This window comes from Chelon labrosus (assembly GCF_963514085.1).
Source record: "Chelon labrosus genome assembly, chromosome: 8".
Taxonomy (NCBI): Eukaryota; Metazoa; Chordata; class Actinopteri; order Mugiliformes; family Mugilidae; genus Chelon; species Chelon labrosus.
In genome coordinates this window covers 6,379,297-6,400,912 of record NC_140358.1, presented here as the reverse complement: position 1 = coordinate 6,400,912, position 21,616 = coordinate 6,379,297, and the positions used below count along the sequence as shown (strand labels likewise).

The 21,616-nt window shown below is 38.8% G+C and overlaps 1 protein-coding gene across 2 annotated transcripts; it reads right to left on the bottom strand.

Moving 5' to 3' along the window:
* Positions 1–979: 979 nt before the first annotated feature.
* Positions 980–20,785, bottom strand: stag3 (STAG3 cohesin complex component). Of its 2 annotated transcripts, XM_084550013.1 has the most exons (31): positions 20,614–20,785; positions 19,859–19,949; positions 19,359–19,583; positions 18,490–18,586; positions 18,082–18,158; positions 17,485–17,689; positions 16,751–16,902; positions 15,855–16,052; positions 15,438–15,536; positions 14,825–14,904; positions 13,876–13,983; positions 13,517–13,613; positions 13,159–13,261; positions 12,890–12,993; positions 12,190–12,282; positions 12,009–12,101; positions 11,489–11,689; positions 10,876–10,943; positions 10,696–10,783; positions 9,952–10,032; positions 8,891–8,983; positions 7,429–7,597; positions 6,771–6,904; positions 5,951–6,052; positions 4,215–4,348; positions 3,782–3,904; positions 3,373–3,551; positions 2,690–2,885; positions 2,365–2,466; positions 2,164–2,257; positions 980–1,380 (listed from the first exon to the last, which is right to left on the bottom strand). In XM_084550013.1, exons 1-31 carry the CDS (start codon positions 20,640–20,642, stop codon positions 1,330–1,332), a joined length of 3,666 nt encoding a protein of 1,221 aa, XP_084406139.1. In that variant the 5' UTR covers positions 20,643–20,785; the 3' UTR covers positions 980–1,329. The 2 variants fall into 2 exon arrangements, with proteins under 2 accessions (XP_084406139.1, XP_084406138.1); XM_084550012.1 differs by lacking the exon at positions 20,614–20,785 and having other exon boundaries at positions 19,859–20,059.
* Positions 20,786–21,616: the final 831 nt, after the last annotated feature.

Genomic DNA, 21,616 nt, shown 5'->3' with positions numbered 1-21,616 from the left:
AATATACTATTTATTGTCGCTACCTTTAATTGTATTTAATTCATGTTGTGACTATGTATCGTCTTAAATTATAAAATAATGACAAAAACCATACATACTTTAGCTAGATTTCTATTTCTAATAAATAACCTTGACAGTGTTTTTTAAAAAAAAACATGGGAAATGGTGTAGTGTATAATAAACACTACACCATTTCCCATTTATTAGGATTTTTATTAGAAATAGAAATTTAGTTAAAGTAACTATTATGTAACTAGTGTACCTAATGAACTTGCAAGTGAGTGTATTTTGTGTATATTATACACAATGAACTGGCAAGTGAGTGAATAAACAATACGAAATAAACAATTTCCTTGAAGGATTAATAAAGTATTCTGATTCTGATTTTGTGTATAATATACACAAAATACACTCACTTGCCAGTTCATTAGGTACACTTGTGAAAACAAATGCATTGTAATACAATAGTCTTGCTCTCATCATAGGTTTATGAAGATTATAATATTCATTTTATGTTGAAACAGCATCAGAAAGGCTGCAATTCAACTGTATGATCATTTTGGAGGATGCACTTTGTGGTGCTGTTAAACTAGGTGTGTCCGTGCAGCATATTAAAATTCAAAAGTATGACAAATTACAGCCTCCAAAATATCGATTCAACAGCGATTTTAAAAAAATCCCACTGTATAAACTCTCTTAGCTTTATGGAATAACTGTTTGTGAAATTCATCTTTAAATCTTTCATTTATAAAAGCTGTGAATGTGCTTTAAAACAGTAAACAGTACAGTACAAAATGTTGTACTTCATTTGCCTGAGAGAAGCACAGTGGAATGTAAACTCATGTCTGTATGCTGCATGCGGTATAAAATTAGTAAATGAACTGCAGTGTTAAGGAGATAGAAATTATATATATTTCTTAAATTATTATTTGAATTATTTGTTCACATTATAATTTATGTAAAACACTTTCAGTATTATTCTGCCCAGTTCATATATTTTAATAAACATTAAACAAACAAGTGTTCATAACAAACCAAAGAGCCATCACTAGAAAGTGCAATATATGATGAAATACAAAATGTGGACAGCAGAAAATACTTTAGTCTAACAGGGATCTAACTAAACTGCAACACATTTACTTTGAACATTTGACATATTTTCAGAACATCATTAAATTAGAACAACTTTTGTCCCCAGACTTTATAATCATCAACACAATTAGAGACTGAAACATATCTGATAGCTGAACTCAGTTCAGAGGAAAAGATGCTCAAATTCTGAAACCAATGAAAATGCAAAAATGTTGAAGAGATGAACCACGAGTGTCCTCAGTCAAAGAGCTCGTCAAGGATACTGGCTGAGGTGTGACGAGTGGAGGGCTGCAGATCAAAGATGGAAAAGAACGTTTGAGCTTCCCATTAATGCAATCCTTAATGCTTCTCCAAAAGTCACAGATGCCACAGGTCTTGAAGTTATTTACATAGTATTCCTTATGGTTTAATGATACTACAGTAGAACAGTAGTAGAAGTCTGTTGTCGGCTCCACAAATCATGAGTGGAAATAGATTTTATAGGCAAAAATCATCCAGTCCATTCCCACAAAACATTCCTGTCTGGTTGAGGAATAACTCCCTTCTATCCTGTCCCCAACTGGCATTATGTTAAAAATAAAGAAAACAGCACTTACTTATATTTGCCCTGCATTTTTATAAATAAAAACTGAGCTACTTTTATTAAGATTCCTTTTTCTACCCACTTTCACTGACTGACAAGACTTGACAGAATAATAAATATTCAAAAAACATGAAGAACAGCACAAGGTGTTAACCTGGCCTCCAAATTCACTAGATCCCAAACTGATCAAGTATCTGTGGGATGATCCACAGAGACCCCTCCCCTCAACCCATAGGACCCAGAGGTCCCACTAACAACATTCTGTTGCATGACACCACAGGACACCCTCAGAAGGCCCATGTCCATTCTCTAATGAGTCATAACTGGGAAGGTGGTCATAATGTTATGCTTATGTAAGAACTTTAAAGTTGCAGAGAATTTAAAACAAACTTTAAAATCACAAGAATTTTATAGCTGATGTAAATGAGTGTGTAATTTGTCTTTAAATGGTGTGATAAACATATACCAGGAGTTTTGTTTGTTTTTACCAGTGTATATGCAGATTCACGGTCAGATTCACTTTCGTAATCTTCAATCTCAGGCTGCTCTCTTTCTGAATCGTCATCCTCAATCAGAGAAAGCCTGGACAGCACACACACAGACACACAGATTAATTCTATGTGATTATACCTGGCTGAAAACAGCTTCCACAGAATGAGAATAAATAGTCACATTCTGTAAATACGTACAAGTTGAGTTGGGAGTTGAGATCTGGCTTCTCCAAAGTGGCGACAGTCTGGCTGGAGGAGAGCTGGAGTCGTTTGGTGGGCTTCACTTTTCGCATCTGTGACCTGAAGGGTGGCAGAAGATACATTTTGGCAGAAATTTTGGAGTCATTTGTCTTCGACTGATTCCAAAGCTGACCTGGTTAATACGGCACAAATTCATCATTTAGGACAGAGCAGACTGTCCAACTGTTGGCTGGTTGACAGAAAGTAATTGACCCTTGAAAATTTCCAGCATTTGTGCCTGGCAGTAATCTCCAAAGTGCTTTGATACTGCAATTCAGCCTACCCTGGGGAGAACTCCTCTTCTGACTCCAGCTCAGTTAGGCCACTGCCAGTATCAGACACTGTGGCTCTGGGTTTCTTGGAGGCCAGCTGCTTGGCTGACTGTTTCTGGACGGTGGAGGTGATGGCAGGTGTGTACAGGCTGCCGGGGATGCTGCTATTTTCCAGCCAAGATCCTCTAGTGGTGCTGGACACTGAACCTGGAGAAGACAGAACCCAGTACAGAAGGTTATTAATTATGACACTTAATTTGAAGAGGTTACAAAGCACACAGAAGATACAATCACAACATCTGCACAGTTCAGTTGATTCACAAAGACAGTTGTCTTATAGCCAAAGAAGCAATTAGTCAATGAAAGATGAATCATTCATAACCAAATTAGTGCAAAGTGATAAGACAGAACAGGGAATTTGAAGACACTCCTTAACATGTAATTGAAACTGTCAATTATTTTTCTTCCTGATTAAGTGGAAAAAATAAAATTGATCTGCAAAGAAAACAGCCACTTACAAATAATTATTATCATCTCCAATTAACAGTTTCTTTGCTGACCCTGGTCTCTAACAGGAGGAATCAAAGCTAAGACAGAATTTTCCACCACTTACATTATTTAAGTAACACATTTTGAAAATTGTAAAAATGCATAGTGTTCACATAAAGAGTGTTTTGTGTCGTATGTGTGTCACCCTGAGCAGTAGTCTTCTTGCGTTTTGCTGCAGGAGTAGCATGTGAGGATACAGCATCATCTTCCACCTCCTGCTCTCTGAACTTGGAGGTGGAGCGAGACACTAAAGAGCGCTGATAGAGCCTGACTGGTGGCCAGGAGAGGGCAGCACCGGGACACTCTGATTTCAGAAACTCCGCTCTGGGAAGGGATGAGGACAAAGAGCAGGGAAGCCTTTGTTAATGTTGCCTGGGTTTACTGGATTTGGGCCAATTATAATTAATCAATTCAAACATATACCACCATTAATACACCAACTATATGAGAAGAATGAAAACATAAACATTAAGCGACTAAGAGCTGACAGAAATATGAGCGAAAAGCTTCTTCCATTGTGAGAGTCAACATATTTGTGTGTTTCTGCTTCTCACAGTAGGGCGCGGTCCTGATGCAGCAGCTTGAAACTGAACTCGCTGAGGATCTCCAAGAAGGCCACATTTGGATGCTGCTCCTCTCCCTCCTCTGGGTCTCGAAATGCAAAACGTATACCGTCCCTGGCAGCAAACAACACACACACAAAAGCTCAAACATAATAAAATAATAACAGAATAAAGACATGTAGTGTGAGAGACCCATAAAATGTGCTAATATTAAATAACTCTGAGCTAATGATAATGTAAGCAGGCTGTGTTGGGTGATACAATGTTATAAAGTGTGTTTCTTTTATGTTAATGAAGCTATGTCTGCTTCTAAAAACGCCACTAGAAAGTAAAAAAAAACAAAACAGAAAATCTAAACTGCATAAATGGGGTCATGAGTTTGCGAGTCTGTGTGTGTTTGTCAAGGGAAACGTGCGTTACTGACATGTGCAGGGCCACCAGTGGTTTGCGGACACGATGAAGATCGATGCCAAAGCTCATAGCAAGCCTCTTGGCCAAGTCTCTAATCTCACCGAGATCCTGCCTGCTGCGGTCCTCGGTAAGCATCTCTGAGAACATCTGAACACACACGGACATGACTTTACATAAACATGCAATGTTAAACGAAAACTGTTCAAACTATTCTATAGATATGGAGAGAATATACCACTTGTCTGATAGTTAATTATGCAAATTCAAGCACTGATTGTAAAACATTTAAAATTTAGATGTGTTTGTATGTCAAACTTATAGGAATATACGCGGCTGGATATTTGATAGATGCTGTAAATAGATGTGTTTCTTATACTAAACAACTGAGGATGTGCATGTAATCTCTGATACAAATAACACATTGTCTCAAAGTTATGGTAGCTCATAAGGTAGATATACAAGTCTACACCCCCTTTACATCAGTAGATCTAAATTCTGATAAAATAAAACAAACGAAAAAAAAAAAAAAAACAGGCAAAGATAAATCGCATCAGAACTTTTGTACCTTTGTTTAACTCACTCAGTCTTGTCTGTATAAGAGCCCATCAGCTTGGCACATTTTAACTTGGGAACATTTTCCCTCTCTTCTTTTCAAAAATGTTCCAGATCTGTCAAGTTGTGAGGGCCTCTCCTGTGCACAGCTCTGTTTCCAAGTCCCCCCACAAATCTTCTACAAGATTCATGTATGATCAGCGCTCAGGCTAGGTCCTTCCAAAACACACATCTTTTCCTTGAAGGCATTTATTTGTTGATTTGGATGTGTGCTTTTGGTTACTGTCAAGCTGAATAGTGAATGCTCTTTTCATTCTCAACGTTCTAGCAGACGGCAGAAGTTCTGTAGAACCTTCTGAATATGATGCTGTGACCACCGCGATTCACAGTTGGAATGGTGTTCTTTTGCTGATGTACTTAAATTGGAAGAATGTAGAATGTATGTAACACGCTGACAAACATCTGTCAGGTTGAGGTAGCTGCTATTTTTCAGTGAAAAGATTTTTCTCTCACGTGGAAACGGAACAAAATCGTCATCAGACCAAAGTGATGTTCGTCAGATGAAATGATAACAACTAATATGATTAAAATCACTGACCACAGCCAAATGACTTAACTCTCAACAACTGTGGCAAGAAGGAGAACATGATATGGAAGAAAAGACAATGTAATCATGGATTCAGTGAGTTCCATTTTTACCTGCTACAATCTGAGGTCTGTTTTTAACTACTGTTTACATTTTAGAAAATTTGAACCATTAGCCATGACCTATGCTTTTATCCATTTACTTGGACCCAAGGACCCTCACAATACTGGCCCTGGATTACTTTAATGCTGAAGAAAACTTAAATTTCCTAGATGAGCAATAAGGATTTCTTTCCTTCCTTAACTCATACAGAATATATATCATATCTTTATATTCACTCTCAATTGGGCATTGTGAAGTTTCAAATCCTCCATGAGCTGTGTGTCACATCCACTGCTGCTGTAACAGCTGACACTAACTAATAACTAACCTCCTGTTGTTTTCTATAACATTAGCATGCACCTTTCACCTTACGCAACATCATTGCCTCACCTCTCTTCTTCCACACCCCCGCTACAACCCTCCCACACTGTGCCAGAGAGCCTCGCAAAGCAATACAGACGCTCAGAAAGAAATAATTAGAGGCTGATTTGTGACATGTAAATGCACACCTGCTGCAGACTCAGACAGAGAATCTTGGCGCTCTGGATGGGGCTGATGAGCTTGGTCTTGCTCACAGTCTCCTTAATGATATCCCCAAAGTCTTTAAAGTACTGGAGAAGACAAGACAAGAAAAAAAAAAAAAAAATCTATTTATTGAAAGCTAAATGTCTGAAAATATAGACATCAAACATCTTTTCGAGTCATCAATGCTTCTTTTAGCTGCCGTTATATCTGACTCATTCTCAGCACCTCGCTAGTTCCATAACAGATTTTCTCACCCTCCTCCTCCTCTCTCTACATCTTATATTTTTTATATTCCTAACCCAATCGATTCCTTGAAAGAGGCAGTCTAAATCTTGAACACTTAGTCTGAAGATCACTAAACCCTTATTTTGCTTTTATGTGTACAGAGTTAACCCTTACTATAGACGAACAACATATGAAAATATATAGACTTAGTTAACACTGAAACTAGTATTTGTGATTCTTCAAATAATCAACAAGTGTGTGTACAGTGGATTAAATAATCATACATAAAATTGAAAATTGGTGAAAAGACTAGTAATATTTCTGATGTCTGCTATTAACATGGTTGCTAACCTGTACTGTCTCGCCAGTTTACACCCACATAGCTACTGTTTATTTAACTTAGCAACAGTAAAATCGAAATCCAAGATTTGACATAGGGTAGGAGCTCTCTGGTTGGTGGTAAGCAGATTAATCAGAAGGGCAATAAAGGCTATATTGTGGCAAAATGACAGGCAAAGACTGTGAATTTCAATGTATGTGTAATATGGCTGGGCTAAAGAGACTAAACGATCCCTCCACCTTGCTGTAGTGCTTGAAGACATCGGTGGCAGCCGTGAGGTCCAGCACGCCGTAGACGACCAGTTTACAGTAGCCTGCCAGCTGGTTGCGCTTCTTCTGGAGATTAGAGATCTTCATCTCTTCCTCACCCTCATCTAGAGAGGAGAGCAGAGGGGGAGGAAATGAAAAGGGCAAAATGGAAGAATAACCAATGAGTTGTTATATTTAGAAATGTCAAGACAGAAAGCAAACATTCAAGTGTTTATAAGGCACAGAAAGAAACGGAGCATGTGGGGAAAGACGTATAGCTTCTAAGCCAAGGTAACTGGTATTTGTCTTGGGAATTGAAGAACATCATGAAACAGAAAAAGAGATTAGTTACAGAAGACTCTCAAAACAAAACATCAAAAACTATGTCCGCAGGCATAGATGAGGTTAGAGTCCTTTGGGAGCGCTCTGGCAGTGTTAAAACTGAGCAGTTTCTCAAACGTAACTCATCCACCAAGAAAAATAAAATCTTTTTCATTATTAGTCAGCAGTTAAAAAAGATAAGGAGGATACAATCTGTTAACAGTGTTGTCACTTTGTCAACAGAGTGAAACTGCTTCTGGAAAGTAGCACAGTTCACGCTAATATTTATAAAGAGTAGGCGTTATTTTATCTGTGGGTGTCAAAATACCATTGAGCTCGGCATCGTCGGTGTCAGTGAAGACATAGTCCAGAAGGAAAGCAGCCAGCTCGGACCGCAACGAATCAGATGGCAAGTGGACGAGTGCTTGCAGGGCGGGTTCAGAGCGGACCGAAGTCACACTGTACAACAGCAGCAAGTCACAAAGCAGCACAAATGCCTGTAGATGGAAGAACAAACCGATTTCTTGTTGTATCCAAATAATAGCATTTAGCTTTATAATGCTCTGTTTTTACAAAATTAACTGCCACCCTTATCGAAACCAAAGAAACTTGGTTTATTTGTGTCAGGAAGTGTTTCTGGGTCATGGGGTCAAAAAAAGGTGTCAGGAATATTAAAGGCAAACATGCCTTGTTAACACTGAGATATGAATCTAAAAGAAAATTATTGTGACTACACTCAAAAAGGTGTCTTTACACCCTGGCACAAGTAACTCTAACACAATGTGCACGATGGCTAATAAAATTTTGACCTCAACCTTTGTCAGACTCAATAACATATCAACAGTAACATTATATTGATTCACTTATTTATACTTATTTACTTACTCCTTAATTTTGTTGTACCTTAATTTCGTTGTACCACAATGACAAATAAAGACATTCTATTCTTATGAAAAGCAATTCTTTATATAAATTTTTAAAAAGTATGTAACTTCCGACTGGAAGTCCCTACAAAGGGTGGTGAGGACAGCGGAGAAAATCATCGGGACTTCACTTCCTCTCATCCAGGACATTGCAAAGAAACGCTGTCTGACAAAGGCCCAAAACATCTCCTCAGACCCCTCACACCCCCAACATGGACTGTCGCTGCTGGCCTCTGGAAGGAGGTTTCGCAGCCTACAGAGCAGAACAGCCAGGTTCAAAAACAGTTTCATCCCGTATGCCATAAAACTGCTTAACATATTATAAATAGCCCCCCCCCACCCACCCACTCCTATTACTCTGCAGTTAAAATGTGCAATAATATTTATCTCCATTTTTAAGTTTTTATTCTATTTTGTATATACAGTTTCTGTAAATTGTATATACTGTTTCTATCAATATTCCTGCTGTGCTCTGAGCCATTGCACCGAAATTTCATTTTGATGGAAATCTAAGTGACAAATAAAGTCTAAGTAAAAACAGAGGGACATTTTCCGTTCATTTCATCCACACTGCTGTCTGCTAACTTTGTATTGCTTTCATTTCTGTCCACAGTGAGCGATATTACCAGAAAATTCTGCACTATTCCACATCAAATTCCTTGCGTCTAGTTTGCATTTGTCACTGGAAAAAACAGCACCACCACAGAGAATTTGGTCCTAAATTTCTGATGCTTAATTTTTTTCTGTCTTTGCTTGTATCTCATGGTGATACCTAGGTCCACTATTTTGTATTGACAACAAGCCTTTAGTTTACAAACAATACGGCTAGTCTTAGTGGGAAGATGTTCATTGTAACAAAGGTCTTACCTGATCTCTGATCTCGGTCTGGTTCAGAGACAAACATGTCTGACAGACTCTGCTGAAGGAGCGCACCTCCTTTCTCAGGCAGCTCAGTTCCTCCTGGAAGAGAGGGCGAAAGGGACGGTTGGACAAAAAACTGAGGTGGAGAGAGAATCTGACATTTATTTGCGTTTCATTTAGGGGCGTAAGGTAAAGGATTATGGTGCAAGACAAGTAACTTTCATCTGTAAGAAAATATACATAAAAATTCAGCTCCTTATGGATCAACACTGGCAAAACAAAAAACAACTTTCTCTTGTATTTGAGTGGCATTTAAAACAAATCGGATATTTGAAATTAAAATCTAAGAGCAGCACCCCTGTGGCTTAAATTGTAGGTAACACACTTTCAGGTTTTTAACTATTCTAAAAAATTAGTGATCATTTTGAGTAAGCGTGCACAGATACATTTCACCAGCCTTTGTTTTCAGTGTTTAATTAGACATGGATGTATCTTCCAGAGTGCATTTTGCAGGAAGAGAAACTTTACTGTTTGAGTGATGAAGACAGACAACAGGGTTCTGTGTGTTGTCTCCCACTTAATAAGAACACATAAATGGCCGCATGAGTAATAATGACGCATTCAGAGTGTGAAAATGAGAGCGAGGAAAAAAACGTCAGAAAAGGTGAAAATTAGCTCAAAAGACAGCAGAGTGATAAGGTGAGTAAAGATTAAACACAGGAAAGAGCTAAAATTAGACAACCAAAATAAATACAACCAGCAAGAGAAGGAGTAAACCAGTGGGAAATAAGTATGAGTGTCATTGTGGGCTTGGACGCGCTCTAACAGACTGCTGCCTTAATTGCCTGCTCTCTGCTCAGCTGGTGAATCATTGAACAGCACAGACCACAAACACACAGGAAGGCCACCAGCATGGTCACCATGGGTTGGCTGTGATGTGACAGCCGTTACGAAAATATTAATCATGTAAACGGGCTTTTCTCATGCAGGTAGGCTGACTCTATCAACATCCAGGTTTGTGAGAATGAAAGAACTTTTAATTGATGGCACATAAAACAACAAGGCACCTCGGGTGGCTTGGAGTTGACTGCATTCACTTTGGCCCACATCAGGTGAAAGGCTGCACACTTCAGAGCAGATACCATAAGCTGAAAATAAAGTGAAGTTAAAATGAGCTAATTAGGTACAATAGTGAAAATTAATGGATTCTAATATAACAGTCCTGCACGAAATTTTAGCTTCAAGAAGGTTATGGTGTTGTTTAAAATAACAGAGCTGTGGATTCAACTGTTTTCATTTTGGAGGCTGTGGTTTGTAGAACTACTCAATTGTATTGTGTTGTACCGACATATTTTTCATTATTTTAACAGCCCAATTTTAGTCAGTGGGCTTCGCTGAATAACAAAAACACTTTTCAGTTTAACAGCACCACAAACTACATCCTCCAAAATAATCATACAGTTGAATTAAGACATTTCTTTTATATAACCTATAACAAAGCTAAGATTTAGTGCAGGACGTGCACTAAATGTGCACGTGCAAGAAGTGGCAGGTGAGTGTACATAGAAAATATTTTCTCTTAAATCTTCAAAACTGATCACTATCTACAACAAATACTGTCCTGATGAGAACGAAGACACTCAGGTGGCTTGAATACTTAAAAAAATCAATAAACAGCTGTTCAAATAGGCTATGTTTCATAAGCAATTGTTTTTTACATGATCCCAATTCCCTCTTGCTTATTATGTGACACAATAATTACATAACAAAATACACAACACTCATCCATCGAATATGAAAGGGTCATAAACCTCCTGGTCAAGCTCTCTGGACTCTATCCTGCTCTTCAGCAACTTTAGACAGGGGTCAAACAGCTTCCAGCCAGTCAGGTTTTTAGCACTGGAAAACAGTCTCACACAGAGGACATAGTCACACACTTCATTGTAAAGTGTAGTCAGTATTACATCTATGTGTTATATGTTAGAACTCACCTGCTCAAGGCAGCAATCCTCTTCAAGGCGATGGCTGCACTATATATGTCATCCTCATCAGCAGTACCCTAGGTATACAATCACACACTCTTGAGAGATGCTATGCAGTATTTTCACAAAAACAACAGCTCCACTTAAACTTGTCAATGAAAAAGCTTTGTGCTTTTATAAAGTCACAAGTTACTTTATGCTCTTTTAGACATCTGAAATCAATAATATGGTAAGTCAAGTTCAGACCCAGATTTAACACTTTACATTGCAAGTACTGACAAATATGTGGGACATCTACAGCTACCAGTATTTTATCATACACCATTAGTATATCAATAAATGCGTACATACTAATTTTGTGGAGATCATATTTATTTTGGTTTAATCCCGAGTGTTGCTGTTAAACTGAATTGCATTAGGACACCAACATTGTTATGAATGGGGATGACCAAAAACAGAAACACCCGTCAGTATAGAGTAATACAATTAAACAGAACCATTATGAAAGTATGTTTTATTGTGGATATGCTGTACTACACTGGATTTGTTTTGAAGTTAAACTGAGTGCCGATGCAATCATTTTCTACAAGGCCATATCTGGCAAAACACAACACTCTTTCACCTGCAGCAGGTCGTTTAAATTGGTGCTGAAACATTCGGCCAGGTCATCCAACAGCTGGCTGAATACCAGGTGTACACGAGAGGAAAAGGTATAACACTCAGAGCAGAGGGTGCTGGCCAGATGTGCACAGGCTTCCAACACAGTGACCTCGGTGTGCTTCTCCACGATTCTACATATCTGGGACAGCAGCAGGTCCAGGTGCTAAAAGAACAATGGGGAGTGAAGAGGAAATGAGGAGACAGAACGGGAAAATAAGGGTATGCATGTATGTCTTAGGTCAGTTTATTTAAAAGTATCAGTTGAAGTACTAGTTAAACGTCTGCTGGGTACCATCACAGGAATATAATTACAACTTTAGAATGAGAACAAGAAACAAATGGTAATATTATTATCATTTGAACCACCATAAGATCATTTTTAAAGAAATTTCATTATCTAATCAGTTATTATAACAGTGTAGCCCTTCACATATTTCTGGCCGTTTTTTTGTAGTATTTTATTATTTTTTTTTTTTTTTTACCTTTTTCAGCCACTGAGCACTGCTGTACATCTCCAGCTGGAAGTAGAGGGGAGCTCTGAGAAGAAGGCTCATCTTCCTTGCATCTGCTGAGTACTGCAGGTCAATAAAAACACCAGCTCAGCATTAAAATGTGCAATGGCAATACAATTGATGTCTTTGTATACATAGGGGAGCTCTGTACCTTTGCCAACAGCTGCGGCAATAAGGGGATGAAGTGTGTGGTGATGCGTCTCTTGTCTTGTTCCTGGCTCTTCTTATCCTTCATACTCAGGATCTGATCCCATGGTAACAACCAGGAAACAGTCACAGGAAAGAATAGCACACAAGCAGACAACTACATATATAATAAAAATGTGTATCTTTGCGTTCAAAATAATAATCAATTTTATATTCAAGAAATGTTTAAGATGTTTCACAGCCTTGTAAATATTGAAAATGTGGTTGAATTCACGCCCAGCTCTTTACATTTATTTGCTGCATTTACATAGACCCTAGTATTCCATTAATAATCAGAATAAAAGTTCCTTGGCATGGACAGACTGACTCAACAAGAAGGAATTGTCAGATTGAGAGGGCTGGTGTAATCTGTTCAATCCCCTACATTGGGTAAACATTAGGTAACGTGACAGGCATGTTAATGCATATATCTTCAGATCATTTTGCGTGCTGTGTAAACAGTTATATTTAAATCTCTGATTAGAATGATTTCAGATCTTGGAATAGGATGAAAATCAACTGATATTTATACACATGAACTGGGCTGTTGTGGTACGTATTTGTGTGCTCAAAGCTTTACCGTATCACAGAATAATTGACATAAAAACAAAGATTTTTTTTTTTTGAGCAACAGAAGATTATGTATGTATAGTACGTGTCTCCACCTTTTTGCCTTGAGTTCGGCCGACAGGTGGGGATGCCTGTGCTGCCTGCCTCATAGCACACATCATCAGCTCTATGAGTGCCCCCTCTTCCTCATACATCAGACCTGACAACAAAAAGGTCTGATGTAAGAGCAGATAGTAGGAAACAAAAAAAAAAAAAAAACAGATGACACTAACTTTAGTCTTTATCTGCAATGCAAATACATGAGTAAGATAACTTATGATGGAGTATTGGAGAGGAATCTACACTGACAGTTTTATCTTCTCACCAGTGTCCTGTAGCAGCATTTCTGTCATTGTCTCCCAGTCTCTCAGCTCAGATCCTGCCACACCCCACAGACTGTCCACCAGGTACGTCCCATGATCATGGAACTGTTAATGTGAATGTCTTGAATGAATGATTTACTTCAGGTGTCAAACACCAGTGCACCAGTGACCATAATTTTACTTCTAAACCAAACATTTTAGCCTCTTTAGTCAGTCATTGCTTTTTAAAATCCAACTGCTGGTGAAATAAAAGAATATCTATGTATAAGCTTTTAATAATTCCATGTTGTTTTAATTTCAAAATGGTGGGACAAAGAAAAAGTGGAACAGAGATGAAACACAGAGGGAAAGAAACACTACCTCACTCTGGATATAGAAGGCGATGAGGATTTGAACAAAGGCTGCATTCTTGCTTTTATCATTCTCCTGGTTTTCACTGGGAATCACACTTTTCAGCCTGACACACATGCATAAATAACTATCACACTGGATAAACCAAATATAAATAATTAACTAATTGCAAAAATTAGATTATGATACTGTTCTTAAAACAGTGACAAGGTTTCATTCTTAGTGGAGAGTCAGTGATAAAATAATCACACAGCAAACAGAGTGACTGTTAAATTCAAAATGAGTTACACATGCAAAGCTGCACCTTTAAAACAAGAGAGTCAGCAATTGTGACTACATTTGTTCAACATTGTGAGATGAAAGCGTACTTGTTGTAGAGGAAGGCACCGGCTGCAGACGATAGGCCGCGGTGTGAAGCGTAAACCAAGGGATAGATGTGGCCACACTCCTCCTCTCTCAGGCCTTCCTCTGTCCTCCTGCATGTGCACACACAAACGAACAAAGGAGAACATCATTAAGCAATATATTTTATTTTTCTGGTTATTTGACAGAACATTTGTTAGACATAATCCAAAGATCTTTAATCATCAGGAATTTCAATCCCACATTTTATATCTCCTTCTGATTAGGCCTAAAACCATCTAATTTACACGTACACGAGTGCAGGGTGTTGGCAAGCTCACGCTGTGAGTCATTAGCAAATATGACAAAGAGTGTTTTCACAGTCACAAGTGACCATCACACTTGATGAGTGAGCATTTGGCTTTCTTCACATAAAATGTTGTTTTTACTCTGTGGTCTTGAAGAGTGTCTCATTCAGGCACGATTTGTGTGGAATTATGGTGGCTCCCGCTAACAAGTATGTTAAAAATTACAGAAAAATCCCCAAACTGATTACTGAAGGTGTGGGGATTCTTTAAAAGGAGACAGAATAAGATGTATGTTTTGTGAAAACAAAGTGGCCCACCACAGGAGCACAACGGGTGTGTGCAAGCAGTCAACACAGAGAAAGCACCAGATTTCCAGCCTCAACAAGTCAGCAAGTATCTTTTCTATTGCAATAAATTTCGTCTGACTCTTGGTTTGCAGTCAGTGTCTTGAAGTCATTGATGCGTCAGACAAGAATTCAACAAAGACTTTCTATAGAACATGCTAATGAGTAGTATGGCAATGATGTTTTTCCAGTGCATTTGCAAATTATAAGCTGTTTGTACATAAAGATCCATAAAAACCATGTAGATAAATAACATGGATGCATCTATAGTTAAGCACCAGTATAATTCTGAAAATGGCACAAAGACAGAAAAAATCCCTCACTGTTGGATCAGCAACAAGAGATTGACCACTTCCACTGCCACGTCTGGGTCCTTGTCCAGCACCATGCTGAGAATCCTTTCCTGAACACACACACACACACACACAGACATTCAGATATGCAGAGGCACACACACACACACACACACAGACTAACATGTAATCATGCCAAAAAACAGACATACTGTATGCACAGACAAGCATAGATGTACCCACACCCAGACACCCTCTGATCAGGCACTAAGCCATGGCATAAAAACCATTTATCTGCAGCAGCACATGTGGCTTAGAAGGGGTTTTATGTGTTTGAGAAGAGCTTATTAACCATCAGTAATTGGCAGCAATTAATGCATCCAGACACATGCCCAGACAAAGGATGAGACCATAACAACAAACAGGAACAGTGAAAAAAAAAAAAAGGCAAGGAAATGTGGGGAGGGGACGCTAAATATTGGGAGGAGAGACATAGACAGACAACATAAAAGAAACAATACAAAAAGCTGAAACAATAGATTAAAGGCAGATGCTGAGAGACAGACAAACAGACAGGGGGAAAACAGGGGGAGAAAAGACGCATTAAATGAGGCGCTGAGTCCAATCCAGAGGGAAGCCTCACTTTAAATCTGCTGGTGAAAAGCTCCAGGCGGCCAATGAATTCCTTCTCCTTGTACAGACCCTGCAGGGCACGTACACACTGCAGGCGCACTGGACTTTGCTGTGGAAAGAGAAGTACAATAAAACACTTTCTATAACCTGAATCAAACTAATTCCCAGGTGTGTGCATAGTGGACATTTCTCTTTGTGGTTCTCATGTCTGTCTGCAGATATTCAGCAGCACTGTCTCGTGTGAGAATCACTCAAGCCCTATACAGCATGAATATCAAACTAAAAAAGCTGCTTAATTCAGAAACAGTTCCCCATACAATTCAGTGCTTGTCAGTGGTGTCTCCACTGTTGGCCTGTGGAGGCTTGCAAATAAAGAAATGATTTACACACTTCTGTATTTTATTTTGCCCTTTGTATTTGTGTTTACTTTGTCATGCAGGGTCCATCCCAGATATTTCAGACATCCATCATTTAGGAAGTCCTCAGGGTCCGTTCTCAGCCAAAGGCCCAACTCCTCAATGCACGCTGCCCGGATCTCAGGCAGTCTGTCCCGGTAACGGTGCACAAACACACCACGGAAAGTTGCGTTCATCATGGAGGACAGCTCTTCCCTGTTCTCGCGCAACTACAACATATAAAACAGATGCAGCTGAACACACATATATACAAGAATAAATCAGTAACTCAAACGTTTTTTTCATACACCAGTCTATCGTTCAAGTTATCAATATTATTAGAGAAGGTACTAGACAAGGAGAAATGATATCACCCGACTTGAGGACGTGCTGTTTCTATAGATAATTTCATTATTCATAACAAGTGTACAGGGGTGAATTTTTATATCTTCCAAACCGACTTCCTGCCACAAAACATTTGTGTGCAGGGAAGTTAGTCCAGCTTCCAGGATTTGCACTACCTGTTGTTCTCATAACTGGTAAAGCTGGTGAGAAAGATCTGAAACGGTATCGAGTACATTATGCACTGGCTGAACGTTTTCTACTTTCAAGATCAAACCATTTGATACCAACCAGCTGACGAGCAACCTGTGTCCAACAAGAAAGCATGTATTGCTTCCAAAACCCCACCGGACGTTGTATAAGGAGCTTAAACTCGTAACTAAATAGCTTAAATATGTATATTTCAGAGATATTGCTTCGAACACTTGGACATTTATCCTTGGTGTTGTCATCCGCTCCCCTCCATTTCTTTGTATAAAGGCGACATCACTGCTCCAGTGTCATGACCTTCATGTTTATGTAACAGTGGCTGTGTGTGTGTGTGTGTTTGCACTTGACTCAGTATTTTTGCGTTTGCATGTCTCACGTCACTGATGGTGGCCTGAAGCTCCTCCAGTCTTTCAGAGGAACTGTCATGCGCCCTCTTGCTGTTCTCCATGTCGTATCGCCGCTGGGCTGTCTGCAGCTGAACAGACACAACCACAGCCACTTCCACCAACCCCGTCATCAACTTCACGGCTAATAAAGGAAAATAAAAGAACAATTTATATAATACAGACAGTGCAGCATCTATAAACATGAGTCACAAGGAGGAATAATGTTGCTCCATTTCACGAGAAAAAAACAAAAAGATAAACCATTATTTCTTACCTTTTGGAAAAAACTACTCCTACTCTGCATCTTCAAAATGCCACTAAATATATACATAAAGTTTTACAATTTGAATGTAGAACCAAGCTGCACTAATTATAAAGTTATAAAATTAATGCCACTATCCTGCAGAAGACATGTGTATCTTTTATTTTAGAAGATGAGAAAATTCTTGCCAACAATGTACAATACTTAACAGTCAAATCACATTATTGACAAGCTGCTGAGCTTCTTTTTGTTCTTTGGTGAAATCACAATTTAGAAATCAATCAATCAATCAAAAGGTAAATACTAATATCAGCCCAATGGTATCTTCGACATCAAGTGCAGGTTTTCACCCCAACTAAAAGAAATATTTTATTGATCAGCAAAATAAACTGGCAAAATCAATTATTAGTGTGTGTGTATGTTTTTCTACTTTATGCGCCCGTATTGTACTGATATCCTTACCAAGAAGGGTACTAGTGTGTCTGAAGGCTCGGACCTGGGAGTCAGACAGGCCGGTGAGCAGCGCCAGCAGGGAAGGGAAGAGGAATTCATCATAAATGAGGCTATTCCGACAAGAGCGCACCAGAACCCTAGCAAATTCACACAGCCCAGCCTTGAAACGCCTTAGCTGGGGACCTGGAGTGCATAAAGGGTAGTTCACTGAATCCTGTAGAACAAAAGGAAGAAACAAACTAAGAAAAGAGTTTTAACTTCTTAAACTGTGCTTAGTACTGTGAGACAGAAGGCTGCAGTTTGATCTCCTACGCAATAGCAATTACATTAGTGGAAAACCAAAGTGATTAACTCATTAATGTGTCCATTTATCAGCATTAGATTTTAATTATTGCATTTCATCATGCTGTGCTCCATCCTTGTCATCATAATCTCTTGGGACATGGAGGTCATTTGAGTTTCACAACTAACTTGTAGACAGATGACTGATGAAAACTACATTCAAACTTCAATACAGACTAATAGAAGAAGAACAATGAATAAGGTTTATTTTTTATTTTTAGGATGCAATTCTACAAATCTAAACTGTTATTTTGTTTCTCCCACCTCATTGAACTCTTTGGTTAGTGTGCTGATGATCTCTGCATTCTGCATGCTGTCCAACATCTCTCTGCTGACAACACCTGTACAATACATAAAAAAATAAATATAGGTACACATTAGGATTTAAACTCATGCAGTATGTCCACCTGTACCTTTGCAATTCAAATATTACAATAATTGTGGCTCTTCTCCATAGCCTGAAATGGTATCTTCCTACCATTTTCCTTCTACTGTCACAAAAATAATGATATTGTGTTGACATCAGACAGAGGATTAACACAGCACCTAGACATCATTAGCATACTGAAAGATCAATACTGGTGAAAACTGCCTGAGCTGAAAACGTTAAAATAATCTCTCAAGCCCCCACCCCCTAATACCCATCTCCTGGCCTCTCTCTTAACCTCTGACCTTTGCATCCGCAGGACTGAACAATGAAGTTGATGAGGACCAGAAGGCCTGCCTCTCGGCTCTGCCTGTAGCTGTCCAGCCACTCGTCCACCACCGTCTTAAGATTGACAGGGAGAAAACAGCCAATGAGAATGCTGCACACAGATCAAAGAGCAGATGGATATAATAAGAATATACCATTTCAACAACATTATTGATTTGTGCTTTAACGTTTTCTCCTGGCACTAGCCTTTGGGATGTTCTTTGTAACATATGGGGTCTATGTGCTCCATCCTTTAGCCATTATATCCGTATTTATTTACTTTCTTAAATACCAGTTTTATTTACCAACATTAACAGCATTTGTTCGGTTAATAATGATTTAACTAAACTGTAAAAGAAATAAAAAAAAAAATATGAAAAGCTTTTCAAAACAGATTTCCTGAAGTATTTCCAGATTTGCTTAATGTGCTTTGAACCTGTGCCTTCATCCAGAACCACCATCTGCACTGTTTGTATTCTCTATACTGTAGTGAGACTCTTTATTACTGCTCAAACCACTTCTTTGTCTTCCTTTTCTTACATGGTCCTCCTTTTGTAGTCTTTACCCAAAGAAAGTGCTCATAGCACAGCAATACTTAAAATGGACCAGAGCTGTCAATCATTGACTACATGGACCAATCAGAGCACCCCTTCCTCTTTGCGTATCAAAAGCAATTCTCTAGGATCACATCAGTCAGCCACTGAATGCATGCGATAACCTCTTTCATTGTCAGCTAGTTTTTCTTCTCATTACACATGCCACCATCAGGACCTCCCTCCCTTCATGTGTTTATCTCTGTGTTACCTTCCCCCTTTCTTCCATGCTCTTCAGCTGAGGGTTTGCTCACCACCATGGCGCTCTTTCCAGAGCAGACGGCATCATAGATGTCCTTTGCACTGATACCCTGGTTCCCCTTGTTCAGGCTTCTCGCAAGCCTAGGAGAGACCTGCCGGGATGTCCCATGAGAGAGTGGCTGCTGCTGCAGTGAGGGGTCTGGATGTGTGGGGATGGGGCTACTACTAGGCCTGGATGTCACCCTCAATGAAGGATTACGCTTGGGTCTCTTGGGTGGCTTGAGATGAAAGAGATTTATTTAGGGATTTAGCATGAATTGATGTACTCAACTGAACTAGTGGAAACCTTGACAAGATAAAGCATAGGCATTAGATATCTATTAAAATGTTGCTGATATTTTGACTATAAGTAGTACTGATCCTTTGCAAAACCTAAAACATTACTAACAATACCATACAAATAACAAACTTGGACAAGATCATAGCCTTGATCTATTCGCTGGCTAAATTAATAGTATCTCAATGAGAGTGAAATATTTTTAAAATAAATTACCGGTGGCAAAGGTGGTGCAACGCGCTTTCTCCGCTTTGTGGATTTCAGTGTGGCCTCATAGTCACTGCCAGAGTCTGAGAAGGAATCAAGACTAAAAGACAAGGACAATAATTTGATCAAGACAAATTGAAGCGTTAGTGAATCCTTATTACGGGGCCTACATAGCTTGGCAGGTATCATGCACTGCAGATATTAATTTGTATTCATTAAGTTAGTTAGTTTAAGAGTGTCAGAGGAAATTTTAGCAATGCCTCACTGGTATTAATTTCCTCAACGTAGTATTATTATTGCGATTATTCAATCTGATCTCAACACTTATGCTACATTTACATTAGCAGTGAGAGAGAAAAAGCAACAATAGATTTTCCATGGAAGCTGCCAATATTAAGCATCTGATGCTGACAAAAACAAAAACATATGATTGGTTGAAGCATCCTCTTGACAGTGGAGCAATGGAAAAAAAGCCAGTTTTGGCTGTTTTAGTTAACCAAATGCTGTAATGCGTTTAAGAAAACACGTCTAGCATTAATATCTAAAATTAAGATTCTAACACACAGTTTCTATTTGGTTAATCTCTGCACAGGAGTTTAAACATATAAGTAAATGTGATCAATGTCAGGATCGACACAAAATATGTTGAACAACTCCACATGTTCAGGATTTACTATGGCTTTTGATGTGGTACCCATGTTAACTAATAACAACACAATCACTTACTTCATCATTATGAAGTAAATAGTCTTGGGTAAATTTACCTGTCCAAAACTGAGTTTTCACTTTCCATTTTGCTGAAGGAAGGCACCTGAGAATGTTTTGGATTGCTGGATATCTGGTTGTAGTAGACACTTTCTTCAGCAGGGAGAGCTACTGTGTGGGAAAGGAGAAAAGAAAAATGATGATAGCTAGAAGACTAGCTAAAGTTAAAGCTAGTCGTACAACTAAGGCTAAACCTAGCTAGTCCCTTTGATAAACATTAGCATTAACTAGCCTGCCTTCAAATGATTATTTACGGACTTGAAAAAAAAAGTATTTTAATTTCCCTGGCCAACAGACAAATGTGTAAGATATATAATAAAACAGAAGGTACAAAATGTTAGCTAAAAACGCCCTATCGGTTAACGATCGCCATCTTGCTAACTGACATGGTAGATCATCTTTAGAATTATTTAAACTCTTTAGAGAACGTAGCAAAACACAAAACTACAACTAATTAATAACTGCGATTAACAAACATTTTACCACCTGATAATGTAATTACTTATCAGTATGTCCCATTTTCTCTAGTGTTTTAGATTATTTTCCTCTCCCTTCGTGACGCGGTAACGATCAATGGCGCGAATAGTATGTAGAGCAATTCTGGTCGCTGATTGGCCAGCGCCTCCTCTAGCCGGAAGGTGATTGGTCCTTCTGGAAAGCCACCTGATCACGATTGGTCGTTTCTAAAACTAGTAGTTTTGCTTAACTGCGGGTTAAACTGACTTTGATGTAACTTTAGTGAATTCTGAATATAATATTTTTGATGTAAGTTTCTATTTTCATTGTCATATATTGTATTATATAATCTATCAGTCTGTCTGTTGTGCGTCTGTCCATGTTTTAATACCCTGAGGTGTTGGGCTAAGCAGCTCCCCGCCCCACCACCGCAGCTCCTCACCCTTCTCTTCCCTGTTGGTCCTCTACACGGTCCATTGTTCTGTGTTTGAAAAGTTCGTCAAGACAACCACCATGAAACATGGCTTCTGGTCCCAAACTATCAAA

What these genes read in the sequence shown, in the direction of transcription:
- stag3 (XM_084550012.1), bottom strand. Translation starts at nt 20,038, where the DNA reads ATGATACCTGCCAAGCTATGTAGGCCCCGTAATAAGGATTCACTAACG. An exon ending in CCTTCTATATCCAGAGTGAG is followed by an intron (nt 13,262 to 13,516) that starts GTAGTGTTTCTT and finishes TCACATTAACAG; the next exon opens with TTCCATGATCATGGGACGTA. An exon ending in CATCAGGACCGCGCCCTACT is followed by an intron (nt 3,552 to 3,781) that starts GTGAGAAGCAGA and finishes ATCCCTTCCCAG; the next exon opens with AGCGGAGTTTCTGAAATCAG.